The sequence below is a fragment of the Marmota monax genome, unplaced genomic scaffold (assembly GCF_021218885.2).
Source record: "Marmota monax isolate L192 unplaced genomic scaffold, Marmota_monax_Labrador192_F-V1.1 WCK01_AAM20220418_F8-fsc00003, whole genome shotgun sequence".
Lineage (NCBI taxonomy): Eukaryota > Metazoa > Chordata > Mammalia > Rodentia > Sciuridae > Marmota > Marmota monax.
In genome coordinates this window covers 15444522-15464142 of record NW_026694084.1, presented here as the reverse complement: position 1 = coordinate 15464142, position 19621 = coordinate 15444522, and the positions used below count along the sequence as shown (strand labels likewise).

Genomic DNA, 19621 nt, shown 5'->3' with positions numbered 1-19621 from the left:
GAGGAAAAGACTAGAAATGGTGATCAAGGAAACTGACTGAAGACAAGTATAGGGATCCTCAACTGACATCAAAAATCACACATTATAGAACTAATGATGGTCATTGTCATAGTGGGAGTAGCTGGGGAAGGTTTTAAGAGTAATAGAGAAGTATTTGGGGATAGGCTTGTAGATAAATATTATCTGGAGATTAATTAAGAGTTACTGATCAGAGAAAAGCACAAAATGTGATTGAATAATATTATTGCTTAGGTTTGAAACATTATTTATTTGACCTTAGCCACAACCTAGAAAATATATGAATTTTTCAGATCTAGATGTTGACATTAAAATTGTACGTGATTAGAGAAAAAGAAGAAATCAATAATAGTGCTAAAAAGAAAATCTTTGAAAGAGCTGAAAGTGATATCCAAACCAAGGTTGAAAGTGACAGATACCAAAAAGAGGTACACAAAAGCTGGAAACAGTATAGGCATCGTTGTGCAGACATGTAATCTGAGTAGCGAAGAAGGCTGATGCAGGAAGATCTCAAGTTCAATATCAACCTTAGTAACTTAGGCCTTACACATCTTAGGGAGATCCTGTCTTAAAATAAAAAGGGGTAGGGATGTAGCCCAGTGGTAAAGCTCCCCTGGGTTCAATCCCCATCCTGCCCCCGCTCTGCAAAAAAAAAAAAAAAGGGAGGAGGAGGAAATGCTTTAGAACATATGTTGGGGGCACCAAAGTGGGATAAAGAAACTTTAAGACTTGAGTTTTCAAAGAATTCTCATTATGGATGTTGGAAGAGATGACAAAAAAAAAAAAAAAAAAAGCAAGGTTCTTAAATCTATTAAGAAGTTGTTGTTTTACAAGAAGTTGATAGACTAGGGAATTAGGGATCAGCAAACCATGTCCTAGGAACCAAATTACAGGCCTCTGCCTGTTATTTTTGTGTGATCTGCAAGCGAAAATTATTATTATTTTTATTGGTACATTATAGTTGTATATAATGGTGGGATTTGTTTTTACATGTTCATATATGAACACAATATAATCTCACCAATATCATTCCGTAGCACTTTCCCCTCTTCCTCCTCTGCTCCTATCCCCTGATCTCTTTTCTCTCTTCTACAGATCTTCCTTTGATTTTCATGAGATTCCCCACCACCACCATTCTTTCCCTTTTTCTTCTTAGTTTCCACATATGAGAGAAGACACGACCCTTGACATTCTGAGTTTGGCCAATTTTACTAAAAATAATGTTCTCAGGTTCCATCCATTTTCCTGCCGATGATATTATTTTATTTTATTTTTTATTTATAGCTGAATAAGAATGTTTTGTAGTGGATGAACATTTGCAAACATTTTCAATTATATTTGTATATAATTTTATATGCCAGTTAAATCAAGTATTCAAAAAATTTCATTCTCATTAGACCTCTATTATTCTGCACATATACAAATATATAACAACAAATGTCATTATTATGTGCAACTCTGATGCACCAAAAATAAATGTGGAAAGAAAAAAGAAATTATGGAGATCTGCTTTTTACTTATAATTACATAATGTCCTCAATTTTTACTTCTTGACTCACAATCTAAAATATTCATTCTGCCCTTTACAGAATAAATAGACCTATGTGATAGAATTGAGAGAAGTTGATCTGTGCAGGTGTAGATTTAAACAAGTGAACAAGGAACACATTTGTCTTACCACCATCATTGGGTCAAACATTGCAAAACATCCTAACTTTGCCTTCTGATCTTAGTCTGTTACTCACACGTACCAACTGTAATCCCTATTCTGATGATAGATCAGTTTTTTTCTGGTTTGGAATTAGCACTTGCCACCGTGTGCTGCTTTGTATGGCTTTTATCACTTAAGCGTGTGAAACTTCTGTCAGTCAGGATTTTCAATGATGAATGTTAATTCATTGTACTAATACACCAGTCTGTATACTCATTCTGACATTGATAGACTCAACTTTTGTAAATAGGGCTGCTGTAAATATTTTTAGAAATGCATTTTAAATATACACACCCTTTTGGGTCCCTAGGAGCAGAGTAGTTGAGTCACAAAGTATGAGATAAATGAGATATGAGGTAAAAACTTTATGAGATAAAAACAGTCTTCCAAAGTGGTTGTGCTCGTGCTGGCAGAGTATGAATATTCCAGTTAGTCTATGTCTACATTAACTACAGTTTTTCTGATTTTTATTGTGGTTTGAATATCCATTTCTTTTATAATTAATGAGTTTGAGAACATTTTTATACACCTACTGGTCATTTGGCTATCCTCTTTTGTGAAGTGACTATTTCAATCTTTTAGCCTTTTCAGTTGAATTATCTACTCTTTTGTGTGAATTTTATGTTTTGAAGGTTCAGTTTTGAACTCAGAGCTATTTGAGCTGTGGTCATACCATTTGACCACCTTCTTGTGGACAGTGAACTATTTCAGTATCTTTTTGAATTTTTTTTTTCTTGGTAAAATTAAATTCAGTACAGAAATCTTTTCTTTTGCTGAAGCCTCTCTCCCCCTAAATATTATGATTTACTTGCATATTGCTTAATGTACTACTTGTTTATGTAGGTTTGTGTATGTATCTATTTAGTTCCTATACTACAGAGTATGTTTTCTTCCAAGACTTTTTGCAAACTAAAAACGTAGTATGACATTGTTGACTTACAAAACGGTGCTAGTTTCATTTGGGGAAGCACTATAAAAGACTGTTGCTATTTAATGAGAGAAAATATGTGGAGGTAAAAGAGAGGCCACATTAAGATTAAGGAGAGGCGGGTAGGCATCATGTGGATGTGAGGGGTACCAAGAAGGTGACAAACTTAAGAGCTTATTCTTAATTAACTGGATATGGATAGGAGACAATTCTTTGTGCTTTGCAGGGGAAATGGTATGGGTTTTTAGCCTTGTCTAGAAAGGACAAAAGGTTACTTGATAGAAAAAAGAATGGCTTTTTTTACCTCCAAGTAAGCAAGATATGTCTCTATAGGTAGGATGCTTTCTGTATTGGTTGCTTTTCTTGTTAGAAGATGAATTAATAGTTATAATATTTTATAAAAGGTATCATAAAATATTGGTTGCTTTTCTTGTTAGAAGATGAATTAATAGTTATAATATTTTATAAAAGGTATCATGAAATATGTTTCTAGGTAAGCTTATCTTGATATTATCAGTTTATTTGGGGAACTTAAATGTATTCATTGGAAAGTGATTTTCTCTTGCAGATATATAATGAAAAAGAATTACTACAAGGGAAATTGGATCTACTTAGTGACACCAACATGGTAGACTTTGCTATGGATGTGTACAAAAACCTTTATTCTGATGATATTCCTCATGGTGAGTTTTGTTACTAAAACTGAAACTTACTTTGTGACTGAGAATGTGTACATTCTCAGTAATTTTGTGATTTATAAGAGCTTTAGCCAAAAATAATTGAGTGATTTTAAAGTTCTCTGGGTGAAAGGTAATGTAAAGGTTACAGGGCTTCTGAAATGTGTTATTTTTCTTTCTGGGAGATGTGAAAGAAAACTAGGCTGGGTTTGGTGGTGCAGGCCTCTAATCCCAGGGCTCCAGAAACTAAGGCAGAAGGATCATTAGTTCAAAGCCAGCCTCAGCAACTTAACAAGGCCCTAAGCAACTCAGTGAGACCCTGTCTCTAATTAAAACACAAAATAGGGCTGGGTTGTCGCTCTGTGGTTGAGTGCCCCTGAGTTCAGTTCCCTGGTATCAAAAAGTGGGGGAGGCCTAAGGATGTGGCTCCTGGTAAAGTGCCAGGAGATTAATCTCTGATACCAAAAAAGAAAAAAGATGTGAAATTGGTCATCAAGTACCTTCACTTCATATTATATATTATCAAAGTTGTGTCTATGGATCACATTATTTCCTTAGGGTTATCTGAAAATGTTGCAATTTTGTTTGTTTGCTAACTTTTTCAGTTAGCTTTTTGTTTGTTTTTAATCTTGAGACATCTGATATAGCCTGTATTTTCCAAGTATGGTCATCAAGGACCAGCATTATCGGTTCACCTGAGAGAATTTCTTAAAACTAGAAATTTGGGACCACACCCCAGACCTACTTAATTAGAAATTTTTTTTATTAGTTGTTCAAAACATTACATAGCTCTTGACATATCATATTTCATACATTTGATTCATGGATGAGGCCCAATACTCATGTTGGAGGTCTACTGGGATAGTGGTTTCTAAACTCTTGTTTTCTGTGTAATAGGTGTTTCTTTCAAAAAGTGGTCCTGTAAGTTTGGGAAATACTGCAGCATTTTCTATGTACAATAGCATTTAAATTCTGTCAGTAGAGAAGTACAGTTTACTTTGTTTAGATTGACATTTCTTAAAATTTGTTCATAGACCCCTTCTGTGTATAAAGAAGCACTGTTCTATAGTAGAATAGTATACTTTGTAATGTATAATGCAGAAGTTATTACAATCAAATAATCATTTTTTCATTTATATATAGTTTCTTGCAATGATATTAGCTATTTAAATTTAGTTTGTGCTGTAAACAGTAAACTGTTTTTCTTTCTTTTTTTATTGGTATTGGAGATTTAACCCAGGAGCACTTTACTTATTAAATCCCCAGTCCTTTTTCTTGTTTAAGTTGAGACAGGGTCTCACTTTTTACTTAGAGCCTGGCAAAGTAGCTGAGGCTGGCCTTGAACTTGAAATCTCCTGAGGAAGAGGTTTCCTTCTTTTATGTGCCTTTACCGAGTTAGAAAAAAAGAAATTGTGAATCTGGGAAGTACTGTGGTCTCCAGCATGTGACTATATCTGGTGTAAATAAATATGTGCATAGCTTAAGTAAATTGACAATATTTTAGGCATTCTCAGGGTGAGCAGTGTAATTTAACACTCCGTAACTTTACTGTTTTGCATTTTTAATTAGCTTTGAGAGAAAAAAGAACCACAGTTGTTGCACAGTTGAAACAGCTTCAGGCAGAAACAGAACCAATTGTGAAGATGTTTGAAGATCCAGAAACTACAAGGCAAATGCAGTCAACCAGGTAATCTCTTAGTATAAATTCTAAAAGTGATCTTTTGTGTGGATGCATACAGATTTTAAATCAAACTTTATTTAGTATTCCATAGTAAAAGTTCATGATGTAAATGATTGCTTCATCTGTTTATTTTCATTAATTTTTATTTTTCAGGGTGCAGTATTTCTTATTAATAAATGTTTTTTTAACCAGTTATTCACACCTGATTATGCTGTAACCATATATCCCTTCTCCTCCTTTTCAGGCAACATTTGGTACTATTTGGAAACATTTTTGGTTTTCAAAACTGGAGAGATGGTACTAGCACCAAGCAAGTAGAGACCAGGAATGCTGCTAAACATTTTATAGAGCATAGGACTATAACCCTCTTTCCCTAACAAAGAATTACCCAACCAAAATGTTGCTTAAAAAACCCTCTATCTCAGGGCTGGGGTTGTGGTTCAATGGTAGAACCCTTGCCTAGCATATGTGAGGTATTGAGTTCGATTCTTAGCACCACATATAAATAAGTAAAGATCCATCTGGAAAAAAAACAAAAAAAACACAAAACTCTTGTCTGGGCAATTCATGAAGCACATAGGTTGCCTAGTGGAAGAGAAACCTGAACTCATTTTATCACTTGCTACATTCTTTCATATCTGTCTACTCTCAATGCTCAGCTCAAGGAAGGTGGTGTGGAGCTGATAAGATTATTTTATTACTAACTTCCCTTTAGCTAAAAATAGAGTTATTGTTTGGTTTCCAAAGAAAGTAATTTAGTTTGATTTAAGACATACCATTAATTGAAGCCTTTTGGATTTTAGAAATATTTTAAAATAAAATTATTAAAATTAAATAATATCATTGTGAAAGTCTTAGCTATCAATATATTCCTAAAGGTGTTGACATGTTGCAGCTTTAGTTTGTATAATATGTGTTCAAACCAGATATTTAGAGACTAGCTCCACGTTTTTATTTGTGATTTGAGGATATGTTAATTACATATTTTTAGAAAACAAGCAAATACTGTTATAATTACTATGCCATGCTATAGTATACTATACTATGGCATATTATACTCACATACACTGATAAAACTTTCTTATAAAGATATAGTATAACTAAATTACTTGTATATTCTTGAAATAAATTAGTAATTATAGACTGTCAAGCCACATATAATTGCTTACAAAGGAATGCCTAAAATAATCCAGGTGTTGGAGTATATTAGAATATTTAGGATGCTTTAGTCATTTAAAGGCTGGGAAGTAATGGTATTAGGAAATGAATAAGATGGACATAAGATGTGTTCACCAAATATTAGGAAAATACTTCCTTGTAGCTTAATAGGAAAAAAATGGGAGATGAATAATCAAGTGTTAACATGTGCAATATGAATAAACTTATAAACTATCTATTTTCAAAGGAGTAGAATCTTTCAAAGGAATAAACTTTTATTTTTCATACTTTCTCAGAAATACTAAGTCAGCTGTAAGTCAGGGATTATATACCTGAGTGGCATAAGGAGTTTGATAACATAGTTATTTACTATGATCCACAGAAATGTTTTCTTAAAATCCTATTATGTTAAAATTTCATGCAAACTTCATATTCACTATTATAATATACCCTTATTAATTTTAATGATGACATCTTCCTTCCTTATTAAATCTTGAAATAAAATTAGACTCCCAGATTTTTTAACTGGGTTTAGTAGCACACACCTATAATCCCAGCAGCTCAGGAAGCTGAAGTAGGAGGTTTGCAAATTTGAGGCCAGCCTAGGCTACTTAGAGAGAACATGTCTCAGAAATAAAAGGGACTAGGAATGTAGCTTAGTGGTAGAGTATCCCACCCCCGCCCTGCAGCTTTTTAATTTTTAAAAATGAACATAAAAAAGGCGTCTATGCCTGTTGTTCATTGTCCCTTGATATCTTTTTCATTAACTTTTCTTTTACCAATTTGTTAGCATCTCAAATTAATGCAAAGTTGATTTAAGTTAAATTGAGTTATTTGGCAGTTTGTTTTAAATAATGATTATATAGGATATGTGACATAGGCATTATAAATTTGACCTGATTTATTAATCTTGGAAACTTGCCAAATCACTGTTCCTCTGAAAAATATCAGATTGAGGAGGGAGATAACATTTATATATAGGATTAATTCTTGCTATTTTACGTAGCACATTTTTTGAGCCCCTCTTTTATAAGACTGTATTACCCATCAAAATTGTAATCTCAGAGAGCAAATATCATTCTTTGTAGATTACTACCTAAGTAAACCACCATAAAAACATATATATTCTGGTTTTATTTAAAATGTCTTAAGGACCTTACTTTAGATGTGGTAAATCGGCATTTATAATTTTTAAATTAGAGCTAAAGGAATCTGAAAGTGAATTTTTTAAGTTTGTAATTCTCATATTAAGATATTTAAATTAACTTTGTGTAGGTAATAACTTAGAAGTTGGATATGCTTGTATTCTGTGGTGTTAATTACAATAATTTTTGCTTTTTATTATTAAGGGATGGTCGGATGCTATTTGACTACCTGGCAGACAAGCATGGGGTAAGTGTTTTTAAAAATGTTTCAAAGTATTCATGATCTAATAAGGCTAATTAAATACAAGTGCTGTGCAGATAGGTTCGAATCTTGGCTTACTCATAATATTCAGATTTACATATTAAATATATCAGTTATGTTTTTGAAAATTTAGTTTTTCAAAAGTAGTATTGATAGGAAAATATATGTTTATAATTACTTTTAGATAACAGATTCTTAAAGTTTTGATTAATTTACTCCAGAATTATCATATTATAGTATTTGTTAGTACCAATTGCAGGCTAAGAATTACAGGGCACAGGGTGCCTTTTTTGTGGATTCACAAGTAAGTAAAAACAGAACTAGATATGAATTAGAAATGCTTTAAGTAGTAGAATTAAGCAATTCTTTGGGTTCTTGACATCAGAGTCTTTTTAAGTTCTCAAATTCACAAGTAAAAAAATGTTATAACCTTTTGTAGCCATTTCTTAATCTCATTTCTCCTGTATTAACTCAAAGTGTGATGCTTTGCATATAATCTTTACCTTGCATTCAAAAAAAAAGGTTTTTTAAAATTTGTTTAGTTGTTTGGACACATTTCCTTTATTTATTCGTTTGTTTATTTATTTATTTTTATGTGGTGCTGAGGATCAAACCCAGTGCCTAACACTGCTAGGCAAGCACTTGACCACTGAGCCACAACACTAGCTCCTTGCATTCAAGTTTCACCTCTCATTTTTATAATATTTTATAATTATAATAGTTATATAACTATAACAAAGAAAGCACTGGAGCAGAATACTCTTTCTGACGTCCATACAGCATATTTGAGTGGATTTGTGTATTTTCCATTTTATAGTTCTTTTAGATTTCAGTTCCACTTTGTTTACATTATTCAAAAAGTTGGTTTGGTTTGGAGGCTAGTTTTTAGTTAACTGAGGTTTATTCTACACATTTTATAGAATTGAATTTTAAATCTCATTAACAAATAGAACTACTACTTTTTTTTTTTTCCCTAGTTTAGGCAGGAATATTTAGATACACTCTACAGGTACGCAAAATTCCAGTATGAATGTGGAAATTACTCAGGAGCAGCAGAATATCTTTACTTTTTTAGAGTGTTGGTAAGTATTTTATTTTATTTCTGTGTCCTCTATTTTATAGAATTTTCTTGGTTCCTCAAAACGTGTATAGATTTCGTTCTGTCCACATTTTCAACAGTCCTTGGCAAAGAAGGGAGGAAATGAACCTTTCACAGCAAAAAAAAAAAAAAAAAAAAGGAAACTTTACATTAGGACCTCAAAATTTGGAGTATTAACTTGTCCTTGAAATCCAAAAGCAGGAACTACTGATTTGTTGCTATGTGAATTTTAGCATTAGTGGAATTCTGTGGTGTAATAGATTTATTATAATATTAGTAAGTGGCATAACCTAGGTGTTTATTATTTAATAAATTCATAATTCTTAATTTTAATTAAATATTTAGTCCTAAAACATTTTAAACATCTGTGGAAATCTAATGGTATTTTTAAAAGATTTTATTCTTTAATAGTAACTTTTTCTATTTAGCTATGCCTTCAACTGTTAGAATGCAATGATTAATGGTTTCACCATTATGTGAGATATAGATAAGTTTAAATAATACTATTAACCATAAAGTACCCTTCTTGTTACAAAGAAGTCTGTTTAATGAATTCCTAGCCTAGATTCAGTGCTTTTGTTAGGGAAGGAGAATTGTGTAAAGCCAGTTAAAAATCAGGCCTTCAGATAGACTTTCTTCATTCTGTCTTCTGTTTAGCTAATTGTATTAATAAATGCCTTCTAGTATAACCGAAATGGCTTTATGTAGCCTCACATTTGAGAAATTACAATTTGTTACTTACTTTCAGTTAGTAAGCAAGTACCTAAAAGCCTGTGATTTCTCTCCATAATCCTGGAAGTTGGAAAAGACTCACAAAGAAAAGACTTATAGCTTCTACCTTTGATTGTTTTCTATAAAATTTAATTTTCCCTTTTTGTGGGGAAGGGAACAGATTGGTGTTATTGATTCATACAATTCCTATGTTGAAATTGTGCAAAAAAACTTCGTTTTTAAAGTTATCCACTATCCTTCCCTCGAAACATAAAGTTGTTCTGTGTATTCCCAACTTTGATTTAAAACAAATTATTTTTCTTTTCTTTCCATGTACAATTTGATTCTTCATTTGCAGATTAGCTGTGGTTAGCTTGCAAGTGCATTGAAGGTAATCAGTGATGCTAAACTTGTGGTGATTTATCAGAAAATTCCATCAGGTTTACTTTGAATATTACCAGGGTTTTAGGAGAGCAAAAGTTGATTACTTTGAAAATGTAAACAGCTTAAACCAGGATTGTAAAATCAGAAGCCTGGTATGATTACAGGTACATGAAAAGAGTTGGTTATTCATATCATTTGTTAATGCTGGGATTGAATTTTGAGAATGAAGATTTAGTGTCATGTTAGAGTTCCAGCACAGTAAATTTATTGTTGCTGCTCAGTGAGTGAATGTGCCATTTTGCTAAGACATGGAAACTTAAGGTAACTTCTGGAAATCCAGATATTGAAACTCTTCTAGCATATCCACCCTTGAAAGCAGGTTGGTATGAAGAGCCAACTGTAATGACATGGAGTTGAGCCAGAGTCGTACACATGAACCTTTTGGGGATTAAAAAACTCACTATACTTCTACAAAAAGCTTTTATTGCAGAATATGTAATATTTTAATTTTAATAGTAACATTATGTTTATGTAGTATGGTTTTATAATTAGTGTGAAAATTTTCACAATTGGTAGTTAAGATTTTGGGAATTTTTATGTTTACTTTTTAAAATATGTGTCTTAAAAAAATCTGGCTTAATTTTAAGTTTTTGCATCGTTCCAACAAATCTTGTGCTGGAACTCAAATATCATTTTGGTAGAGTGGTGAATATTGTGATCTGAACACAAAAAACATATTAATGTAAATAATGTCTTGACATTAAGAGCAGTGAATATATAGAGATTGACTAGTTCTTAGAAGTTAGGTGCAACTCATTTTTAAATTTTTGTCTCATCTTGTGCTTTCTGTTGGCATATTGGCAGAGGTTAAGAATGCTAAGATTATAAGAATAAGAATAGATTATATTATCTTTTTTTTTGCTTTTAGATAGATCTATGTATTTGAAATTTTAATATCAAAAATAAAAATTGTGTGTTGCATTTGGGATGAAAAGCATCATTGTTTTCATTTATTTAATTTTTCTGCGATAGCTTTGTTCATTTCTAAATTCTTTCCTGGTGGTTGGTTATTCTTTTAAATCTATGGTTAGAGAAACATAAGCTATGAAAGAGCCATTGTAACTATGCTCTGAGATTAGAATTTGACTCTCTGAATGACCTATTGTAGGTCAGTGTTGTATAAATTAAAGCAGTGTGACCCTAGAATCTGCCTTTATTTTAAAAGGACTTGGAGACTTTTATACAGTAAGGAATTCTTAGATGCATCCATTTTTATTGTGAAGCTTCTTTGCCTTATGCACTGAGAAATGTGTTAATTGAAATGAAATGGAGAAGGTTGGTAGGAACTTTTTAATGCTTTTGCTTTGAAAGTTAACATTGAACTATTTAATTAAAACTGCCATCACTATATGTACCCTTTGGTCTGGCTTCAAAATATAACCCAGTAAGCAAGTATTTGAAGTAAACATCACTCTAAGATGCTAGAATTCTTTGTGATCAGAGCTTTGTAGATATATATGTGTATATATGTCACTGAGGGTGTATCCACTGTTAAATGTAGACCATTCCACGTAAAAGTAATTTTCTGTGAAGCTCAGACAGCTTGAGAACTGAGCATGCTCGTGCATGCTTATAGTCCCAACTGCTCTGGAGGCTGAGGCAGAAGGAGCTCTTGCCTACAAGTTCAAGACCAGACTACCCTGGAAAGCATATACAAAGACCCTATCCCCCCTGGAAAAAAAATAATAACAGCAGCTTGAGTACTGGTGGCTTTGGAAGGCTTTTTTAGGGTCTTGACTGAGGTTTTGGCTTTGACGTACCCTGTTGTAATATCAGTATTAAAGATGTCTATTTCATATTGATTTTTCAGACATGGTTTTTCGTGTTTTAACATCTTAAATTGCAATGTGACTTAAATTAGTTGTTGGTAGTTTTTGGTTTTGGAAACACAAAATGTTCTATCTTAAAAATTTATGGCAACTTAAGACTTGATGAAATATCTTATTTCCCAGATTTCCTTTCCTAAGAAGGATCAAACATTTAAACATTTAATCCTTTATAATTGGAACAGTGGTTTTCGTGGGTTTTTTAAAATTATTTACTCATTTATTTATGTAGTTATTTATTTATTTTTGCACTCCTGTGGATTTAACCCAGATCCTTGCACATGTCTTGAACTTGTGCTTCTCTTGCATTCGCCTCCGGTGTAGCTGGTATTATAGGTCATGCTTGGCTTAATTTAAACAAATTTTGCAAATGCATATAGGTGGATAACTGTCATCTGTTAAGATTAAGAGTATTTTCTGTGGTCTCTTTGCAGTTGTGTTCTACCCCTAGCTTTATGATCCTATAGATTAGTTTTGCCTGTTCTCAAATATCACGTGGAAGGATATAGTATGTCTGTGTGCATGTCTGACTTTTTATTTTCAACAGCAATTTTTTGAGATTCATTCACGTTATTGTATTTATGAGAAGTTGGATTCTTTTTATTGCTAAGTAGTATTCCATTCTATGAATATACCAAAATCTAAATATGTATTTGTCTGTTAATGAGCATTTGGATTACTTCCAGTTTTTGCCTGTAACAAATATAGTCATGAATATTCATGTACAAGTTATGTTGTGGATATACTTCATTATAATAATTAGAACTAGTGGTTTCATGCCTGTGTTTTTGAATTTAATTTATAAATGTAGTCTCTATTAATTTGCCTGCTCTTAGACTTTGCTAAATGTTTTCTAGTACATTTGATATAATTAGTACTACCAAAGAAAGAAATTTAGGGTGGGCAGAGTTTTGTTCAGTTAACCTGTAGTTTTATGATATCATTTCCCTTTCCTCGTCATTTTTTTAAATTTATTTTTTTTATTTATTGTTTTTAGACATACAGGATATATAGGTGACAGTAGAATGTATTTTGATGTGTTACACATACATGGAATATAACTTATACTATATTTCCTATTCCCATCCCTTCTCACTTCCCTTCATTCCCCTTTGTCTAATCCAATGAACTTATATCCCCTCCCTTATTGTGTATTAGTATCTTCATATCAGAAAATTCTGTCTTTGACTTTTGGAGATTGGATTACACTTAGCATGATAGTCTGATTACATCCATTTATTGGCAAAAGCCATAATTTCATTCTTCTTTGTAGCTGAGTAACATACCATTGTGCATAGACACCACATTTATTTTTGTTCATTCATCTGTTGAAGAGCACCTAGGTTGGTTCCACAGCTTAGCTATTGTGAGTTGAACTATTACAAACATTGATGTTTCATTTAGTATGCTAATTTTAAGTCATTTGGATATATACCAAGGAGTGGAATAACTGGATCAAATGGTGGTTTTATTTCAAGTATGAGGAATTTCCATACTGCCTACCAGAGTGATTGCACCAGTTTGCAGTCTCACCAGCAATGTATGAGTGTATCTATTCCCCCACATCTTCACTAAATTTATGTTTACTAGTATTCTTGATAATTGCCATTCTGACTGGAGTGAGATGGAATCTTAGTGTGGTTCGTCATCATTTTGATAATAACATTTACTGAGTTCTTACTATTTATCAGGGGATATAATTTCTACATATGTTATTTAAGCTACACAGCTGAGTTGGGTTATATTACTATCTATATTATAGACCCTCTCGTTCCCCTCATGAATAAAAATTATCTACCTTATGGGGGGCTTTTTAGGATTATGGGAAAACTAACTTATTGTTTAGTACCTAATCCTTCAGTAAGTATTTTTATTAACTAGTGGGACTATTTTTTTTTCTCTTTATATATAACCGCTTACATTTGTATAATCATTTGGAGTTTTTTTTTTTTTTTTTAATTTTGTACATAATTTTCATTACACTGTGAATGAGATCCACAAGTCTTTGTTTCTTACATCTTCATTCCAGTGGTCCAGTTTTTAATTACAGATTTGAAATCAGTGATATTTAGATAAATTTCTGTGAATCTCACTTTATTTCTAAAGTCTTAGGTTCCTAAACTTTGTGTATGTAAATTATTTCAAGTGGGTTGTGTTAAAACTGCTGGTATTTCCTGGTTTAAAAATTTTCTTTATTTTCTGATTTAGATTGGATATTAAAGATTAAATACTTTTAGTAAATTAAGTTATTTGAAATAGTATGATCTAGTAAGGACTTAGATAACTAAAGTTTTAGGTGAAAAGGTAACATATTTTTGTAGGCTAGGTGGCTGTGTGGGGTATGACATTCACATTATCTTTTTCCCTCCAGAGGGTCAGAATATAATTAATTATGATTGTTTAAACAGGTCCCAGCAACAGATAGAAATGCTTTAAGTTCACTATGGGGAAAACTGGCTTCTGAGATCTTAATGCAAAATTGGGATGCAGCTATGGAAGACCTGACACGATTAAAAGAGACCATAGATAATAATGTGAGTTGCACTTTTTCAGAATGATTTATGCATACATGTGATATTTTCTGATAAGGAAGAATACTGTATAGTTTATGGGGTGGGGGGAACTGAAGTTTCAAATTAGCTTTTGTTTGACTTGACAAATCAGTATGAATTTGTGAACTGACCAGTTCTACTGAATCTCCTTTGGAGATAATGATCAAACTTCTTTTGGTTCTTATAGAAAAGAACTCAGTCTTTAATATTGTTATAGCTGCTGTGCCTGTTCATTCTATGCCAGTGTTGTTATTTATTAGGGCCTCCTGTTATTGAATATCCTGTGCATATGATGACATGTGTATTAGGTGTAATTAATGTCTAATGAAATCAACTAGGAAACGTTTAGTTTAGTCCTTGATATTAAAATGTTTTCTGAAGTGATTGTAGTTTATAATCTAAGTATTATTTAGTGGACATTATGGATTCTGTCTGTAAGAACTGTGTGATGGGATTTAAAGATTGAGAATCATGCAGAGAGGAAGAATGGGGTCAGACTTTGATGATTAATGACCCTAGTACATGCCTTACAAGGGTCCAGTTTTTAATCACAGGTTTGAAATCAGTAATATTTAGTCTCTTCTCTTTTTCTCTTATATTAATTTTTTTTCTTTATATTCACCCCCCTCCCCCATTCTTTTAGTCTGTGAGTTCTCCACTCCAGTCTCTTCAGCAGCGAACATGGCTCATTCACTGGTCTTTGTTTGTTTTCTTCAATCACCCCAAAGGTCGTGATAATATTATTGATCTCTTCCTTTACCAACCACAGTAAGTTATTTCACTGTGTTAACATTTAAATTTGTTGTTCTAGGGCTGGGGCTGTAGCTAGAGAGCTTGCCTTTTATTTGTGAGGCACTGGGTTTGATCCTCAGCACCAAATAAAAAGTAAATAAATAAAATAAAGGTATTGTATCCATATGCAACTAAAAATATTTTTTAAAAATTTTTTTGTTCCTCATTTATTTATTCCTTGTGTGGTAGATTTGCTTTCAATTGGAAAACTCACATTTAACTCTTAAGTGCTTTATTTTATAAAGTGTACTGTAGGCCCCTCAAAGTACTATTTTGAAGTCCCTGAGTCAGTAGCATGGGTATCATGTAGAATCTCAGGACTCACCAAAAAAGAGCTAATTGGAACATGTTTAACAAGGTGCTAGAAAATTTATATATACAGTTGGACTCCCATATATGTGGGTTTGCTCATCTGTGATTCAGCCAACCAAAGATTGAAAATATTCAGGGGGAAAATATTTCTGTACTGAACATGTACAGATTGTTTGTTCTTGTGATTATAGCATAACAGCTATATGTATAGCACTTATATTGTATTAGGTGTTAACCTGTGATTTTAAGACGATTTCAAGTATATGGGAGGATGTGCTTAGTTTGTAAGTGAACACTACTCCATTTTAGATAGGGGAATTGGTAGATTTTTGTTTGTTCAGGGTCTTCTAGAACCAATTTCCTGTGAATACTGAAGGATGACTATACATTAAAGTTTTAGAAGTAATGCTCTAGTTTATATTATTGGAAAGAAATACATATATCCTAGGGAAGAATCCTTTTTGTATCATCTTTGTCCTATCCAGCTTTTTGTTAATCTGTTGACAATAAGAAATTCACTTTTTTGGTGAGTATTTGTTTTTCTTTCTTCTTTGCCTCATTCCATCCCATTTTGTTACAAAATTCAATTTACAAAACTTAGACTTTTTTGTATAGTTTGATGTGATGATAGCACACAGGGCATGCAATGGATCATTTTGCATTATGGATAATATACTTTATTGATATATCCTTTATATTCCATAATTACTATGTGCCTGATTTTTATGTTTATTGTTTTGCTTGTTTGCTAATATATTGCTATTGTGTATGTGGGTTTATGTAGCCTGCCTTTATTTTGTTGTCACTCTCATAAGTGGTTCATTACAGGATTAAAATAAAAGGTTCAGAATATTTTCTTTTAATGAGGAATTTAATAAATTTTCATTTACCATCACAAAAAAGAGAAAGAAATTCACTGCTTTATGAATTATTCTAAATGCACATTTTATTCCATTGTTAGCTACTAAATTTCAAAAATTTACTCTTACAGTTGAGTTCAAATGCCCATAAAACTTTGGTTCCTTCTTTCTCAATTAGTTTCTGAAACAAGAGAAAACAAGTCTGCTTTATGTAAACATCTCATATTTGAAGATAATTTTTACTTCTGTGTCCTTTAGAATAAGTATCTCCATGTTACTTCATTAAGTTACAGGTTTTTAGATTCTAGCACTGGCTTGATTGTCTTCTTTGGATCATTTACATTTATTTCATACCTTAAAATCTCTAACTTCAAAATTTAAGCCTATTTTAGGATTATTGTCTGAGCTTTATAGAGTGTGGTGGCAAAATTAGCTCCCATTTGTACATTTACTTAATTAATATAACCCATTTATTTGCTTCTTGTTATGACTTATATTAACTGCATTGTTAACCAGATTTCATGTAAATACCCCTTTTTAAAAAAAATATTTGTTTATTTTTAGTTGTAGATGGACACAATACCTTTATTGTGTGTTTTGTATTATTTTTATGTGGTGCTGAGGATCGAACCCAGTGCCTCACATGTGCAAGGCAAGCATGCTACCATTGAGTTACAAACCCAGCCCAAGATTTCACATAAACACTCTTAAACCATGTTTTTGCTGTTTAGTTTTCTTACATTTTGTTTTGTTCTCACAGTTGTCTGTTAAATTATGATTTTAACACATTTACAACAAAATTTATGGTTTTAACTTGTTTTTAAAAATGCATGTTTTTTATGGTTTAGATGTGGTGTCCCCCAAAAGCTCATGTGTGAGACAATGCAAGAAGATTTAGAGGAGAAATGATTGGGCTGTAGCCTCAACCTAATTAGTGAATTAATCCCTGATGGGATTAAGTGAGTGGTTATTGGAGGCTGGAAGTGGTTCATTTCGGGTATGATTATGGGATATATATTTTGTGTCTGGAGAGTGGAGCCTCTATCTCTCGCCTACCTGATCAACATGTGAACTGCTTCCCTTTGCCACACTCTTCCACCAGCATGTTCTGTCTCACCTTGAGCACTGAGGAATGGATCCAGCCACTTATGGACTGAGACCTCTGAAACTGAGCTCCTAAATAAACCTTTCCTCTATGGTTGTTTTGGTGGGGTCTTTCAGTTGCAAGCAAAAAAGCTCACTAAAACAACATTTTAATTTACAAAACTGTAGTTTAGAAAGAGATAGTGTAATGAAGATTAAGTTAACAGCCTATTTTTATTTATTTATTTATTTTCATAATTTTCAGTCTTGAAAGTAAAATGATACTCTTGATGGTTTTGGATAGGTTGATGGGATATAATGATCTACACTGAATTACATTAATAAGCATGTACTCTTAAGTGTTTGCTTTGGGAACATTTTTCAGATTGAAATATTTGACCTTGTCAGTTAAATTGTTAACATAATCAACCAGGAATTTGAATTTAAAAAGAAATTTAAGTTATTGATACAGTTTTTAAAATATTTAGACAATGGAAAAGTGCCAGTATTTTGTGTGTGTGTGTGTGTGGATAAACAAGTATTTTTTAAGAGATGTGTATTGTGATTTCTGCATTAAATACTAAATGTTTACCTGAATTCTGGTTAATAGAAACACTTTTAATAGTCTAGTTTGTTTTTCATACTAACATTGCAACTTAAGTTCAGTATTGATATAATTTAGTCACTGTTTGCATGTTTCTGTAATAGGAATTTTTTTTAATAAAGGAAAAACAGATATGGCACTGAGTGAGGAGACAGTGTATGAACTTTGCTTGCATTCTAAAGTTTTAATTATAAGTGTAAATAAATGGTGAGAGATGAAAATTATAATTTATACAGCATTATGGTTATTTCTGTTTTCTAATGAGGGGTGTTTATAACATTGAAATATGCCTTCTCTATACATATTCACAAGTGTATATACAACAGCCTTGTTCTGCCTGTGTGGTTGTTCCTTTCTTAAGTCCTATTTGTGGGAAATTCAGTATTAATATTAGAAATTAAAATTTTTTTTGCATGTTTCTCTTTGCTGGATGTTATAGTTTATAACCAAATCAATAGTCTATACATTGGAGGAAATGAAAAGCTAGGTTAAAATGTTTAGGGGAAAAAAAGCCAACAGACTACTAAAATAATCCTGTAAGGATGGCATTTCTTTGTTCTGACCTTGACATGGTAAGCTCTGAACATTTATTTGTCAGTATTCTGAGGAACAAATTTGAATCTAGCTTTAAAAACAAAAAACCTGATTTATAAACCAGAATGCCATCAGTAATTTAAAATGAGTAGTATAAGTGCTAAGAGGATTAAGTATATGGTGCATTTGACCAGAATGTTCTCATCTTGTAGACTTGTTACATAGGAAGCTATATAACAAACCAGAGGTTGCTTTATAGATTCTTGGAATCAGAATAGAGAATTGAATAGAGAATTTATGACTAGAATGTTTACTGGCACCATCAGGTTAAGCTGGACAGACAACCATCATTGCAATAGGAATATTCCTGCTACTAGTACCATGCAATTTTTGCATGTGTATCACCTTAAACGTTTGGTTGAACATTCCCAAGTTTTATTTTCATCATTCACTATCAGCATCCTTCACATTGCTCTCATTCCTCCATATTGACCAATATATATTTAAATACGTTAATATCTTTTATTAGATTATTCTGTGGTCCTCTCATCTGGTGATTAATCAGTCTCAGCTGCTGTCTTGTTTACTTACTACTACTATGAGAGTAGGCTCTTATAGCCTGGTTCTTGAGAAGTACCTTTTCCTGTATCCTTTATACAGCCATCAAACTATTCTTATGAAAAAAGATGCTTTGAGAATTTCAAACTCAATATTTGAGTACATATTTCTCAGTATCTATGGAGATTTAATCAAACATGCATGCAAATGAGACAATATTTAGTAATAATTTAGTCAGTATTTTCCTTCCCTCCTGACTAAAACCTGTAAGTTTATCCTAAGAGTGGATTGATATTCTGAAAGTCAAGAATGGGGAGATGAGCCTGACCTGAATGAGCAGAGTTGTCCTCAGCATGGATCCTGTCACAGCTGCCTCCAGTGTTGGTGATGCCCAGTGCTGGATTAAGGATAAGGAAAGGTTTTCCTGAATTCAGCCATAGGAATCAATATGAATTGGCTTTCTATGCTGCCACTTTGTAGTATAACTACTTCTGTGGTTTTTTTGCAATTATTTAGCCCAAAAGAAACGTTGAATTCATCTGGCTCTTAGAACATTTTCAAGCACTAAGGGAAATATAAACTAGAAAGATGAAAGTATTTGAACCCACTTTGAAAATTCTATAATGAGTCACTTGCTGACAACTCTTGACTTTCATGAAATTAAAC

The 19621-nt window shown here is 32.4% G+C and overlaps 1 protein-coding gene across 1 annotated transcript in view; it reads left to right on the top strand.

The window, feature by feature from the left end:
- The window catches only part of Eif3e (eukaryotic translation initiation factor 3 subunit E), a 48823-nt gene that overhangs the window by 2270 nt on the left and 26932 nt on the right, over positions 1-19621 (top strand). The window contains exons 2-7 of the mRNA XM_046464696.2: positions 3226-3340; positions 4904-5021; positions 7523-7565; positions 8558-8662; positions 14069-14194; positions 14856-14980. Of these exons, the coding sequence (XP_046320652.1) occupies positions 3226-3340; positions 4904-5021; positions 7523-7565; positions 8558-8662; positions 14069-14194; positions 14856-14980 (632 nt within the window). The remainder of the gene's footprint in view (positions 1-3225; positions 3341-4903; positions 5022-7522; positions 7566-8557; positions 8663-14068; positions 14195-14855; positions 14981-19621) is intronic.